General features: G+C 48.4%; 1 protein-coding gene across 26 annotated transcripts in view; it reads right to left on the bottom strand.

Moving 5' to 3' along the window:
* The window catches only part of OTOF (otoferlin), a 341,513-nt gene that overhangs the window by 231,412 nt on the left and 93,561 nt on the right, over positions 1-16,540 (bottom strand). For all 26 annotated transcript variants that reach the window (XM_083178857.1, XM_083178866.1, XM_083178868.1 and 23 more), the window contains 2 exons: positions 9,563-9,651; positions 4,424-4,523 (listed from right to left, as the gene is read on the bottom strand). In XM_083178857.1, coding sequence (XP_083034983.1) covers positions 4,424-4,523; positions 9,563-9,651 — 189 coding nt within the window. The remainder of the gene's footprint in view (positions 1-4,423; positions 4,524-9,562; positions 9,652-16,540) is intronic.

Raw genomic sequence — 16,540 nt, 5'->3', positions numbered from 1 at the left:
ACCGTCCACATTGGGGTGTACTCATTAGTATACCGTCCACATTGGGGTGTACTCATTAGTATACCGTCCACATTGGGGTGTACTCATTAGTATACCGTCCACATTGGGGTGTACTCATTAGTATACCGTCCACATTGGGGTGTACTCATTAGTATACCGTCCACATTGGGGTGTACTCATTAGTATACCGTCCACATTGGGGTGTACTCATTAGTATACCGTCCACATTGGGGTGTACTCATAAGTATACCGTCCACATTGGAGTGTGCTCATTAGTATACCGTCCACATTGGAGTGTGCTCATTAGTATACCGTCCACATTGGAGTGTGCTCATTAGTATACCGTCCACATTGGAGTGTGCTCATTAGTATACCGTCCACATTGGAGTGTGCTCATTAGTTTACCGTCCACATTGGAGTGTGCTCATTAGTATACCGTCCACATTGGAGTGTGCTCATTAGTATACCGTCCACATTGGAGTGTACTCATTAGTATACCGTCCACATTGGAGTGTGCTCATTAGTATACCTTCCACATTGGAGTGTACTCATTAGTATACCGTCCACATTGGAGTGTACTCATTAGTATACCGTCCACATTGGAGTGTACTCATTAGTATACCGTCCACATTGGAGTGTACTCATTAGTATACCGTCCACATTGGAGTGTACTCATTAGTATACCGTCCACATTGGGGTGTACTCATTAGTATACCGTCCACATTGGAGTGTACTCATTAGTATACCTTCCACATTGTAGTTTACTCATTAGTATACCTTCCACATTGGAGTGTACTCATTAGTATACCGTCCACATTGGAGTGTACTCATTAGTATACCGTCCACATTGGGGTGTACTCATTAGTACACCGTCCACATTGGGGTGTACTCATTAGTACACCGTCCACATTGGGGTGTACTCATTAGTATACCGTCCACATTGGGGTGTACTCATTAGTATACCGTCCACATTGGGGTGTACTCATTAGTATACCGTCCACATTGGGGTGTACTCATTAGTATACCGTCCACATTGGGGTGTACTCATTAGTATACCGTCCACATTGGGGTGTACTCATTAGTATACCGTCCACATTGGGGTGTACTCATTAGTATACCGTCCACGTTGGAGTGTACTCATTAGTATACCGTCCACGTTGGAGTGTACTCATTAGTATACCGTCCACATTGGGGTGTACTCATTAGTATACCGTCCACGTTGGAGTGTACTCATTAGTATACCGTCCACATTGGGGTGTACTCATTAGTATACCGTCCACATTGGGGTGTACTCATTAGTATACCGTCCACATTGGGGTGTACTCGTTAGTATACCGTCCACATTGGGGTGTACTCATTAGTAAACCGTCCACATTGGAGTGTACTCATTAGTATACCGTCCACATTGGAGTGTACTCATTAGTATACCTTCCACATTGGAGTGTACTCATTAGTATACCTTCCACATTGGGTGTACTCCTTAGTATACCTTCCACATTGGGTGTACTCATTATTATACCGTCCACATTGGGGTGTACTCGTTAGTATACCGTCCACATTGGGGTGTACTCATTAGTATACCGTCCACATTGGGGTGTACTCATTAGTATACCGTCCACATTGGGGTGTACTCATTAGTATACCGTCCACATTGGGGTGTACTCATTAGTATACCGTCCACATTGGGGTGTACTCATTAGTATACCGTCCACATTGGGGTGTACTCATTAGTATACCGTCCACATTGGGGTGTACTCATTAGTATACCGTCCACATTGGGGTGTACTCATTAGTATACCGTCCACATTGGGGTGTACTCATTAGTATACCGTCCACATTGGGGTGTACTCATTAGTATACCGTCCACATTGGGGTGTACTCATTAGTATACCGTCCACATTGGGGTGTACTCATTAGTATACCGTCCACATTGGGGTGTACTCATTAGTATACCGTCCACATTGGGGTGTACTAATTAGTATACCGTCCACATTGGGGTGTACTTGTTAGTATACCATCCACATTGGGGTGTACTCGTTAGTATACCGTCCACATTGGGGTGTACTCATTAGTATACCGTCCACATTGGGGTGTACTCATTAGTATACCGTCCACATTGGGGTGTACTCATTAGTATACCGTCCACATTGGGGTGTACTCATTAGTATACCGTCCACATTGGGGTGTACTCGTTAGTATACCGTCCACATTGGATACGGCATTAATGTACTTCCTACAGCATTTCTCCTTCCTCCCCCCTGGATAATAATCACCTGTTCCTGTGATGAAGATGTCGGAGAGCTTCCCCTATTTTCTATCTGTCTTCTGACATCTACATAACTACTTATTATTTTAATTGTGTATTTAAAAAATTGTATCAACTTGAAATACAGTATAAACCGTCTGCGCTGAACTGATGAAGAGAAGAGACCATTTATACAGATTATATCACAGACAGAATGAATCCTGCTTTGTGTTATATCAATTCTTTTGAAATAACTTTCAAATGTAATTTAGGGCAGGATGTTCCACATTAGAAACTGTTAATAAAATCGCAGTATAGAAATGGTATATATAGTACAGTAACTCATTATCTGTCATATTGGTGCACAATACTATCCTCATGTCATCGGAACAATGGGCATGATTCAAACCCAAGTGCTGGGCTGCAAATTCGTTTGTGGGCAGCACGCCGTCTTTTTCTGGGAGTGGCCGGGAAACGCAGGTGACACCCAGTCCTTGGGAGGGAGGGCCACTGGGGCCATCTCACCATGGTGATCACAGCACCTAGTCTATGCTCACTCTGCTGCTGAGAACAGGCGGTAATCCATTCAATGGTGAGCTGGGCAGCGATCAGGTGTGAATCAGACCCAATGTCACAGTAACTGTACTGACTCCTAACGGCTGCAAACTCTTTTACTGCAGCAAATGCAGGGGGCGTACAGTGGTCCAGGAGAGGTGGTAGAACCGCTACCACCAACCCCCTTATTAGGTGGAGCCAGGACCAGAGATATCTCATACTTTATACAAGGGACAATACTCTTACAACAACGGTGCGTGGTCACACAATATTGCCCCAATACAAATAATAGGGTTGTTTTAAAGAGCGCTGGGTGAATTAGTGTTATATTGCTTATTATATGAGAAAAGGAGGGGGCTATATATAATGTTATGGGTCTAATGGAGGAGAGATTTGTAATAAGTGGTACCTGTGAGGGAAGAAAAGGGTTAATAAAGAATGTTTAAGCCCTTTTGGGGAAAACTTGATTTTTTGTAAAATGACGTTAGGATATTGCCGGTGAACACTGTCCCTATCTAACCCTGTAACAAAGATGGTACCTTCACTCCGTTTCTTCCAGTTCTCTGCGATGGTAGCTGGAGGGCTTCTAAGCGCAAAGGCTATCTGTGTGATAGCCGTTTGCGCTGATGCTCCGTCCGTAGCGGGTATACCGGAAGTTGCCGGAAGTTGTATTGCGGCCGTGGAGGAGTTGAATACGGGTGTAGGTGACGGCTTCCCCGGTGGTTTTTCTGTAAGGTCCCAACGCGTTTCGTACGCCAAGCGTACTTTTTCAAGGATGACTCACAGGTACCACTTATTACAAATCTCTCCTCCATTAGACCCATAACATTATATATAGCCCCCTCCTTTTCTCATATAATAAGCAATATAACACTAATTCACCCAGCGCTCTTTAAAACAACCCTATTATCCAAAACCTATAGGAGCAGCTCCCTACATCAAGCGCGGAAACAAAATAACTCTCCCAACCAATACAAATAATGACACAAAGCAGTGCCCCTGATTCATATTACACCACATAGTAGTTCACTTATTCAAGTGTTGTTACAAAATAAGACCCCTTACACATGTCATGCCACACAAGTGTTCCCATCCTAGTAGTGCACCTTATATTCAGAATGCCCACAGTAGTGCCCTTTGTACATGTCTCTGCCTCTGTCACTCCAGCTGGTCACTCTCTGTGGGCCAGATGTACTAAGCTTGAAAAGTGATAAAATGGAGAGTGATAAACCACTAGCCAATCAGCTCCTACCTGTCATGTCACAGGCTGGGTTTGAAAAACGACAGGTAGGAGCTGATTGGTTGGTGGTTTAACATTCTCCATTTTATCACTTCCCCCCCCTCCCCCCCTTGTCTTCACCATACACAGAGCCCGTTCCTCTAAGTGTCTCTTCTTCACTTCAGCGGCGGTGGCGGCATGACATCACATAGGCCGTGCCAGAAAGGGAAGGGTTGGGAAGAACTTTTTGGGGGAAATACCCTGAGCAAAATGTAACCACTTATACACAAGCAGTACCCGCCATTCTTCTGCGCGGCACAGGGGACGTACTGTGATATCCTACAGAATGAATGTGCACATTTAACAGGGGGAATATCTGTCATGAGGCCTTGCCAGGTACGTACTCGTATTGCAGAATTATTGTCATCGATGAGCGTGTCCGTCACTTCCAGCTGAGCCTCCTCCACCACTTTCTGTAGCACCATTCGAAATGTCCCAATAAGTCTGCAAAAGAAAAACGTGTGAGTAGAAATGACAGTCGGGGGTCAGATCATTAAAGATCTCTTTCAGATCAATTCGAAAAAAATCAATATCGACACAACATTGCACACAGTGGCCTCATTCTGGTTCACATGCAAAGCTGTGAAATTCGCAGCTTTACGTGCACTATAAACGCTGCCGGCACGAACGCCTGCCGCATGCACCGTGAATGTCCCCGCATGCATGCGCATGTCCCCGCACCGCGAATGTCCCCGCATGCATGCGATTGTCCCCGCATGCACCGCGAATGTCCCCGCATGCATGCGATTGTCCCCGCACGCACCGCGAATTTTCCCGCATGCATGCGATTGGATGTTTAGCATAGACATCCATTCACAGATTGCGTGTGGATAATAAATCATTCGATGGTCACCGACCATCGAATGATTTCTACAGTGATCTGGTGTATCCCTGTACAGGAAGAGGGCGGGCAGCTGGCATCGATTGGCGTCAGCTGCCTGCCCCCCCCCCCCCCCCCCCCCCCCCCCCCCAGACCAGCGTCACCGGCAAATTACCATGGGAACGTCTAAGGTTTTCATGGGAACGCCCATTAAACGCTGGGCATTCCCATGGGCGCGATGATGGCCCGCCGCCCCACGCCCTATGTAACGGCGGCCTGCGAATAATCAATACGCCGCGGTCGCTCGCACCAAGCGGGTGCACATGCGCATAGATGATTATGATCATAAAGATGATTGACAAACATCGCTCACCATTGCGGATTTGCACCGGGGAGTAGGGACCTGAATGACCTCCAGTGTTTCTGTTCCAAATATATCGTTTACTAACGGTCAATTTTATTTGTTCCATTGTGTTTCATGGTCCATTGATTTCTATTTACAGTTCTAAATGTGTTCTATTCCCACTCAGCAGAAGCCAAAATCTACTGAAACTGTGGTCAGGATTCCAGTGGTCAGGATGCCGGACCTCTGAGGCACTTATGTATTATATAGCTTCCCTTCTGGACCTACAAGCTATGCTATTACTGGTGCCTGTCCTTGTAGGTCCCTATAGATTGTAGGGCTGTGGAGAGAGAGGGTTAGGCTAAGGCTCACCACGGAATACATGTAAAGTAATCCGTGTCCGCTCGCCACACTTCGGGCTCGGTGGCTCGCTACACTATATAAAGTCAACTCCATGCGTAGTGGATAGTGGGGTTATTACAAAATCACATCGAATCACATGCGATATCTGCCACCGTGAAACTAAACAAGTACCATAAATTGAGTATAGGAAGGCCGGCATCCAAACTGCCATCAGAACACCGGCACCGACACCGGCACCGGAGAGGTGAGGTTAGGTTTAAGCTGCAGGGAGGAGAGTTAGGCTGCGGGGAGAGGGGTTAGGGTCAGGCACTTAGAATTGGGGGGGGGTTAGGGTTGGGCTATGGGTAGGGGGTAAATCAGGGTTGCCTACCCTCCCAGAATGGCCGGAAAGCTCCTGAAAATCGGGTACCCCAAAAGGCGGTTTGGGGGTAAGGCTTAGGGTGCATTCTCCCTATTAGGATGCCAGGGTTGGTCTTATGATCACTGGAACCTCCATCACCCGGATATCATATTTACCCTGGCCAAAACATGTCACGTGCACTGTATTACCCACAAACACTCATCTGATCCAGGGCTAATATAAGTCATTGCTGTGCCCTTATATGCCTGATGTTTGCAGCCTGAGGTCCCGCCACGCTCACCCCTGCTATTGAGGTTTCAGACAAATCAAATAAATATACCTGGTTCTGTTGGGTCACAATTGAAATTACAATTTTTTGTACATTTTCAAACAATTTAACAAACTTTACAATCTATTTTGGTTGTTTTGGGCTATTTTTGCCTTTAATAAATCTCTGATCCGATGTCAAATACATACGATTCTGGCTGATTTCACCTGATTTCTCATCCCGATGCATTGGAATCGGGTGAAATCGTCCCAAATCGCATAACTGTATGGGGGGCTTTAGATTTGGGTGAGGTGCGTTCAAACTGAAAAGTAAATTGCAGTGTAAAACTCTCTGCACATGTTACATCCGCCCCATCTGCAGTGCAGCATGGTTTTGCCCAGTTTCTTTGCTTTGTTAACAAAGATGAATCAGGCCCTTTGTTTGCACTTGAATTGCTTTCCCTGACATGTACAGAAACAGCGGAATGAGCCCCGCCGCGACGTACAGACACGTACTGTATACATAAACAGCGGAATGAGCCCGGCCGCGACGTACAGACACGTACTGTATACATAAACAGCGGAATGAGCCCGGCCGCGACGTACAGACACGTACTGTATACATAAACAGCGGAATGAGCCCGGCCGCGACGTACAGACACGTACTGTATACATAAACAGCGGAATGAGCCCCGCCGCGACGTACAGACACGTACTGTATACATAAACAGCCCAATGAGCCCCGCCACGACGTACAGACACGTACTGCAGGATGTCGCAGACGCACCGTCTTATGAAATCTCTGTTCTACCGCTTGGGATTTGTTCTTGCATGAACACTGTTTATAACTGAGAATAAAGTGCTGGCTCAGGTGTCCTCCTGCCCCCGCTGATACAATATTTATCCACTGCCTGTGCCGCATTTCCCTTCCGCTCATACTTCACAGCTCGCTTCCCAATGTTTCCTCTGAGTGAGTAGGGGAGAAGGTTGTGAGCTCTGGGAATTATAGTGGGACCCAGATCTATCACCAGGCCTGACCCAGAGGAACGCCCTGACCACAGCAGCAATGCAGTACACGGCAGCTGGGCGTCGATATGCAAATGTTGCAGCTGGCAGGATTTCTATTGGGCCGCCTACTGCAAGCGTCTGGAACATGGCACTCGTGCATGGAGATGCAGACTCCAATGGGTCGTCTGTATGGAATCTGCTGAAAATGTCCTTCCAAAAATGGCCGACGACTTGGAGGAGACAGACGCTAGAGGCCCTACTGGGCAGAAGGATAGACGGTAGAGGTCCTACAGGGTCGCATACTGTATATCGCTAAAGGTGCATACACACAGGGCCACCGAGAGGGTGGGGGAGGTACAAATCCTGATGAGGAGACAATTAAATCTCAAAATGTTGATTGCACAAACAGGCTCCTGTGTTATTTCTAAAGACACCGGTGTGCCGCCTATGCAGTTGCCACAGCTTATACATGGGACCTGCTGTAGCAACGAGCATGTCATCTCTGGTAATGTGCATGAAACCCCTAGCAACAAGCATGCAACCCCTGGCAATGAGCATGAAATTCTAGTTATGCCAAATTTTCTTTCATTAATATGTCCCTAAATCTAACCCCCCCCTCCCCCCCCATACACACACACATGTCCCTAAGTCTAATGGAGCCCCCGCCCTGTGCACAGCTACCCCCCCCCCCCCCCCACTCACACACACACACACACACACACACACACACACACACATACACACACACACATACACACACACACGTCCCTAAGTCTAATGGAGCCCCCACCCCCGCCCTGTGCACAGCAGAGGATGTGTTTGTCCTATTATCGGACGCGCTGCAAATTCGCAATAGAAAGTTGTATATTGATTGGGCATAGAGAATGGCGACCTCCCCAGTGTGTCGGCATCCGGTGTGTCGGCAGCAGGTGCACTGTTCCCGGAGATGTAATACTTTCCTCATTAGCTGCGCGGTGACTGATGAGAGGGGACATTACTCAGCTGGAAGGTGACGTACGCCAAGGTCTCCTTCTTATCTCCATCATTTAATAATTCATCTCCCGTCTGTGTGACTTGGTCAATATCACATGTCCTTTATTTCCCTGCCGAGTGCACGTGTATTATTCATCCCAGGCTTCCATTGTCACCGCCGGCCATTGTCTGATCAGACGGCTTCATCAAAGCCCATTATTAATTAGGGCACAAGGGAGAGGACTGTCCGTGTACTTGCTGTAGGCTAATCCTCTGTCTACACACACACACACATACACACACACACACACACGCACACACGTTATATATATACATACATACATTTACATGAATAAATGATAGAATTCATTGCATATGATATATGTTGCCTCAACCAATCAGCTCCTAATTGGCATTGTTCTAACCCATGACAGTTGGGGGCAAAGCATGCAGCAGTTAGGAGTGCAACATGTGGCAGTTGGGAGCTGAACACATGGCAGTTGGGTGCAGAACACATGGCAATTTGGAGTTGAATGAATTTACAGTTGGGAGCGGAACACATGCCTGTTGGGAGCTGAACACATGACTGTAGGGAGCTGAACACATGACTGTAGGGAGCTGAACACGTGACTGTTGGGAGTGGAACATGTGACTGTTGGGAGCAGAATACATGGCAGTTGGGAGCTGAATATATCAACAGTGCCATTGTGAGGACAGTCTAACTCATGCGCCCAATGTGAGAAGGTCAGATGAAAGCACCACTACTGGTGCAAACTAAATCAGAATATTACACAAAATTTACCGTTTACCGAAATCCCCCACCCAAAAAACCCCCCCAGAGATTCTATGAATCTGCAATATGATATATTTCCCCAAAGCTAGCGATAACCATCGGAAAGGGCGTCCTCCATCGGTTCCAAGAATTTCCCCATCGCATTCAACCTATCAATGACGAGTTACCATCAAACCATTCCAGGGTTACACCCATTAATGGTTCCGCAGACCAGGCACTAGGCCTGAGGCTTCTGCTCTGCGAGATAGAGAAGCACCTCCCCCATGAGACACAGCGCACCACACGTATACTGCATGCAGCTAGCAGTAAGGGCTCTGGTCACTGCAGCTATGTTATTTAGTGCATGTTTTCCCCGCTGCTCTGCGAGATAGAGAAGCACCTCCCCCATGAGACACACAGCGCACCACACGTATACTGCATGCAGCTAGCAGTAAGGGCTCTGGTCACTACAGCTATGTTATTTAGTGCATGTTTTCCCCGCTGCTCTGCCGTGTTATTAGCATATATCTGCCAATGTGAGACGCTGACACTTGTACCGATACCCTGGGGCCGGACAGCACCGCATGCTCAGACTGACCTGTTAGTGAAGACTTTGCTGTAGTTAAACACTTGTATTTCCAGCATCTCGTTCCCATCTATGTTACTGGCGATCGGCCAACGGAACGTCTGAAAGAGGAGAGAGGAGCGGTAAGCAAAGGGTGTAAATCCGGCATTTCACCAAAAATGCAATATATATATATATATATATATATATATATATATATATATATATATATATATATATATATATATATATATATATATATATATTAATATAACAGAAGGATGACTTTCATGGGTGACATATTTCTATGATGCCCCTGTATAAGTAGGCATGTTCCAAATTCAATAAAAAATATTGCATTGTAATTGGTTGCTTCATTTGAGAGTCACGCAACAAAATGGCCTACTGCCATCACCATTGTGCTCTGGAAATGTGACAATTGATGAACACAAAGACATAAACCAAACTACACCATGGGTCATGTTGGAGGGTATGCTACTATTTCCCTATAGATTGTAAGCTTGCGAGCAGGGCCCTCCTACCTTTTGACTGTCTGTTAATACCCTGTTTGTTGTATCACTGTCTCCTTTTGTAAAGCGCAACGGAATCTGCTGCGCAATATAAGAAACTGTTAATAAGTACAAATAAACTCTCCCCGTACACCTACTGGGGTGGTCTGCAAACTGTGACAGTTATTTTTAGCAAGTATGAAGGTTTTTTCCCCCAAAACTTCAACTCATAAGAGCATTAAAAGGGGTAAAATGTTCCATTTTATTTTATTCGGAAGAAATGCGCCTATTTGCCTGCCTGGTGTATTTAGGGTGCACCCCCTCTTCCCCATTCTCAAAATGCTCTTTGTAGAAATACTGAAACATCAACATAATGGTTTCGGGGGAACCAACAAGCAACTAGATATTGTAAAATGCGTCGCACTGAAGGTATCAGGACAGACCCGACCTCCAGGACCCCGTAGAATCATCTCCTCTGGGCGGAAATAAAAACACTGTAACATTGCTGCTAATACATCTTGGCCCATACAAAATTGCAGAGTAGGTGCATGATGTCACAGCGCAACACCTGTACTGCGCCTGATGAACTGAAGCGAGTAAGCCCTCATCAGCGCCCAAAAAATTCTGTACTTAATCTTAAAATCAGGTGAAATTCCATGCGCAAGTCTACGACTGAACGGCGCTAAGTGCACGCTTATTAGACGTTCCTGAAATGTTTAACAGTCACTCGATAAACTTTTTTTAAACAACGATTTAGAATGTTTATAATATAAAAGTACAGGGACGTTGCCGGAGAGGCATTGTCTGTGGCCATTATCCATTCTCATCGATCTCCACGCGGAAGATATCAAACCGCTGACGGTAATCACTACAGAAAGGAACGTTCTAAAGGAGAAAACAAATTAAAGCAAGATTAATGCTCTTTGCAGGGCTTGTAGCCATATATCATATGTCATCGGTTCCTCCATGATTCACTGAGCGCCGTCAGACGCAGTAAGCACTTCCATGTACTGTATCCCTACATGCAGAATTAATGTCACCTACAGTCATTACCCCGGTCACGGCGACAGTGTATTTTGCTTTAAACCTTTAGGGTTAATGGCTCATTCACTGCTGCGATATGAGACCTTAGACGCCGCTTGTACATTTTAATGAATGCTTCTGGTAATTACTAACACAGACGCGCAGTAAATATAATGACGGCAAACATTAATCCCAACATTCAGGAGGGTCACTCAGCGGCTCTGACCGTGGCGTAAATAAATGCCTCTCGCTGCTCGTTACGACGGTGGCTCTGCAGAGCGTTGCGTTGCTCCCTGCCACACTCGCAGGACTGTTTATCACGCTTCTATTGGATGACTTGACCTGGAATGCTTGTACATGATTGTGCCCGGGGATACACGTTGTCACTGTGGATTTATTATTACTCACAATAAGCCGACAGAGTCCTGACATCCTCAGGTTGTTTCAGCAGCATGGAGCCGAGGGCGACGCGTTTCATATACATTTATTTAGTGACAAAGTTTAGCTATTCCAAAGTCATTTTTGAAAATATAAAAACCTGGGACTCAGCAGTCCTTAGCTCTGTCTACACAGGTCCAGGACCGTTTGTTATAGGGGGAAATAAAATGAGTTTCTTGGGACTTGTTTGGCTGCGAAACGCGTGTAGAGGATCACTACCTAATGTATACATGTTGCTCTGTCTACACATGCCCAGTAACGTTAGTTATATAGGGGGAAATAAAATGAGTTTCTTGGGGCTTGTTTGGCTACGAAACGCGTGTAGTGGATCACCACCTACTGTATACATGTTGCTCTGTCTACACAGGCCCAGGACCGTTAGTTATAGGGGGAAATAAAATGAGTGTCTTGAGACTTGTTTGGCAGCGAAACGTGTGTAGAAGATCATTACCTACTGTATACATGTTGCTCTGTGTAAAACATAAAATTAGTCAGTATATCACAGTGCCCGCACCCGTCACCCCACTCCCGTAATGCTGGACAGCAAAGTCTACTAGCATCCACTATAACAGGGATCATCCTTCAGACCTCCGGGTGTCAGGGGATAGGGGTGCTCTAGATAACTGTGCACTAACCCCCAGCAATCCTACACTAAGAAGGGGTCCCACCAATCCCCCCATCTGGTCTGTGGTTGCTGGGGCAGCAATTCTGCTCATTATACTACAGAATATTAGAACAAATGCGATCAGGTAAAGTCCAAATCAATAGAAGACTCATCAAAGCCTCATTCACAAACATTATAAATATAATAACCGGTTAGTTATACCCGTCCTCTACTGGAAGCACTGCAGCAGCAACGTTACCCCTCCAGGCATCAGAATCACAGACATTGTCCCCGTGGACTTATGTTTAAATTCAGGACAAAAACATTTGAAAACTATTGTGTGCACGTCTTATGTACACCGTGCTCTGCACACGTTTTATGTACACCGTGCTGTGCACGCGTCTTATGTACACCGTGCTGTGCATGCGTTTTATGTACACCGTGCTGTGTGCATGTCTTATGTACACCGTGCTGTGCGCGCGTTTTATGTACACCGTGCTGTGCGTACGTCTTATGTACACCGTGCTGTGCGCACGTCTTATGTACACCATGCTGTGTGCGCGTCTTATGTACACCGTGCTGTGTGCGCGTCTTATGTACACCATGCTGTGCGCGGGTCATATGTACACCATGCTGTGCGCATGTCTTATGTACACCGTGCTGTGTGCGCATTTTATGTACACCGTGCTGTGCGCACTTCTTATGTATGCAGCGCTGTGCTCGCGTCTCATGTATGCCGCGCTGTGCTCTCGTCTTATGTATGCTGTGCGCACGTTTTATGTACACTGTGCTGTGCGCGCTTATGTACGCAGCGCTGTGCTCGCGTCTTATGTACGCCGTGCTGTGCTCTCGTCTTATGTACACCGTGCTGTGCGCGCGTTTTATGTACACCGTGCTGTGCGTGCATCTTATGTACACCGTGCTGTGCACGCGGTTTATGTACACCGTGCTGTGCGCGCGTCTTATGTACACTGTGCTGTGCACACGTTTTATGTACACCGTGCTGTGCTCACGTCTTATGTACACGTGCTGTGCGCACGTCTTATGTACACCGTGCTGTGCATGTGTTTTATGTACACCGTGCTGTGCACGGGTCTTATGCACACCATGCTGTGCGCATGTCTTATGTACACCGTACTGTGCACACATCCTATCTACACCGTGTTGTGCACACGTCTTATGTACACCGTGCTGTGCGCACGTCTTATGTACATCATGCTGTGCGCACGTCTTATGTACACTGTGCTGTGCGCATGCCTTATGTGCACCGTGCTGTGCGCACGTCTTATGTACACTGCGCTGTGCACACATCTTATGTACACCATGCTGTGTGCACGTCTTATGTACACCGTGCTGTGTGCGCGTCTTATGTACACCGTGCTGTGCGCGGGTCATATGTACACCATGCTGTGCGCATGTCTTATGTACGCAGCGCTGTGCTCGCATCTTATGTATGCCGTGCTGTGCTCTCGTCTTATGTACACCGTGCTGTGCGCACGTTTTATGTGCACAGTGCTGTGCTCGCGTCTTATGTACGCAGCGATGTACTCGCGTCTTATGTACGCCGTGCTGTGCTCTCGTCTTATGTACACCGTGCTGTGCGTGCGTTTTATGTACACCATACTGTGCGTGCGTCTTATGTACACCGTGCTGTGCACGCGGTTTATGTACACCGTGCTGTGCGCACGTCTTATGTACACTGTGCTATGCACACGTTTTATGTACACCGTGCTGTGCTCACGTCTTATGTACACCGTGCTGTGCACACGTCTTATGTACACCATGCTGTGCATGTGTTTTATGTACACCGTGCTGTGCGTACGTCTTAGGTACACCGTGCTGTGCGCGCGTTTTATGTACACCGTGCTGTGCGTGCGTCTTAGGTACACCGTGCTGTGCACGTGGTTTATGTACACCGTGCTGTGCTTACGTCTTATGTACACCGTGCTGTGCACACGTCTTATGTACACCATGCTGTGCATGTGTTTTATGTACACCGTGCTGTGCGTATGTCTTATGTACACCATGCTGTGTGCATGTCTTATGTACACCGTACTGTGCGCACATCTTATGTACACCGTGTTGTGCACACGTCTTATGTACACCATGCTGTGCGCACGTCTTAAGTACATCGTGCTGTGCGCACGTCTTATGTACACTGTGCTGTGCGCACGTCTTATGTACATCGTGCTGTGCGCACGTCTTATGTACCCCATGCTGTGCGCTGGTCTTATGTACACAGTGCTGTGCGCACGGTGTACATAAGACATGCGCACAGCGCGGTGTACATAATACCAGCACACAGCACGGGGTACATAAAACGCGCGCACAGCACGGTGTACTTACACTGGCGGACAACACATCCCCAGCACTGTCATACACTGGGGGAGACCACATCCCCAGCACTGTCATACACTGGGGGAGACCACATCCTCAGCACTGTCATACACTGGGGGAGACCACATCCTCAGCACCGTCATACCCTGGGGGACACCACATCCTCAGCACCGTCATACCCTGGGGGACACCACATCCTCAGCACTGTCATACACTGGGGGACACCACATCCTCAGCACCGTCATACACTGGGGGAGACCACATCCTCAGCACCGTCGTACACTAGGGGAGACCACGTCCTCAGCACTGTCACACACTGGGGGACAACACATCCCCAGCACTGTCACACACTGGGGGAGACCACATCCTCAGCACTGTCATACCCTGGGGGACACCACATCCTCAGCACTGTCATACACTGGGGGAGACCACATCCTCAGCACTGTCACACACTGGGGGAGACCACATCCTCAGCACTGTCATACATTGGGGGAGACCACATCCCCAGCACTGTCATACACTGGGGGAGACCACATCCCCAGCACTGTCATACACTGGGGGAGACCACATCCTCAGCACCGTCATACACTGGGGGAGACCACATCCTCAGCACCGTCATACCCTGGGGGACACCACATCCTCAGCACCGTCATACCCTGGGGGACACCACATCCTCAGCACTGTCATACACTAGGGGACACCACATCCTCAGCACCGTCATACACTGGGGGAGACCACATCCTCAGCACCGTCGTACACTAGGGGAGACCACGTCCTCAGCACTGTCACACACTGGGGGACAACACGTCCCCAGCACTGTCACACACTGGGGGACAACACATCCCCAGCACTGTCACACACTGGGGGAGACCACATCCCCAGCACTGTCACACACTGGGGGAGACCACATCCTCAGCACTGTCATACATTGGGGGAGACCACATCCTCAGCACCGTCATACCCTGGGGGACACCACATCCCCAGCACTGTCACACACTGGGGGAGACCACATCCCCAGCACTGTCACACACTGGGGGAGACCACATCCTCAGCACTGTCACACACTGGGGGAGACCACATCCTCAGCACTGTCACACACTGGGGGAGACCACATCCCCAGCACTGTCATACCCTGGGGGACACCACATCCCCAGCACTGTCATACACTGGGGGAGACCACATCCCCAGCACTGTCATACCCTGGGGGACACCACATCCCCAGCACTGTCATACCCTGGGGGAGACCACATCCCCAGCACTGTCATACACTGGGGGAGACCACATCCCCAGCACTGTCATACACTGGGGGAGACCACATCCTCAGCACTGTCATACACTGGGGGAGACCACATCCCCAGCACTGTCACACACTGGGGGAGACCACATCCCCAGCACCGTCACACACTGGGGGAGACCACATCCCCAGCACCGTCATACACTGGGGGAGACCACATCCTCAGCACCGTCATACACTGGGGGAGACCACATCCCCAGCACCGTCATACACTGGGGGAGACCACATCCCCAGCACTGTCATACACTGGGGGAGACCACATCCCCAGCACCGTCATACACTGGGGGAGACCACATCCTCAGCACCGTCATACCCTGGGGGACACCACATACTCAGCACCGTCATACCCTGGGGGACACCACATCCCCAGCACTGTCATACCCTGGGGGAGACCACATCCCCAGCACTGTCATACACTGGGGGAGACCACATCCTCAGCACTATCACACACTGGGGGAGACCACATCCTCATCACCGTCACACACTGGGGGAGACCACATCCTCAGCACCGTCATACCCTGGGGGACAACACATCCCCAGCACTGTCATACACTGGGGGAGACCACATCCCCAGCACTGTCATACACTGGGGGAGACCACATCCCCAGCACTGTCATACACTGGGGGAGACCACATCCTCAGCACCGTCATACATTGGGGGAGACCACATCCTCAGCACCGTCATACACTGGGGGAGACCACATCCTCAGCACTGTCACACACTGGGGGAGACCACATCCCCAGCACTGTCACACACTGGGGGAGACCACATCCTCAGCACTGTCATACACTGGGGGAGACCACAT

This window comes from Crinia signifera, chromosome 3, assembly GCF_055691185.1.
Source record: "Crinia signifera chromosome 3, ASM5569118v1, whole genome shotgun sequence".
Lineage (NCBI taxonomy): Eukaryota > Metazoa > Chordata > Amphibia > Anura > Myobatrachidae > Crinia > Crinia signifera.
This window is presented reverse-complemented; position numbering and strand designations above follow the sequence as displayed.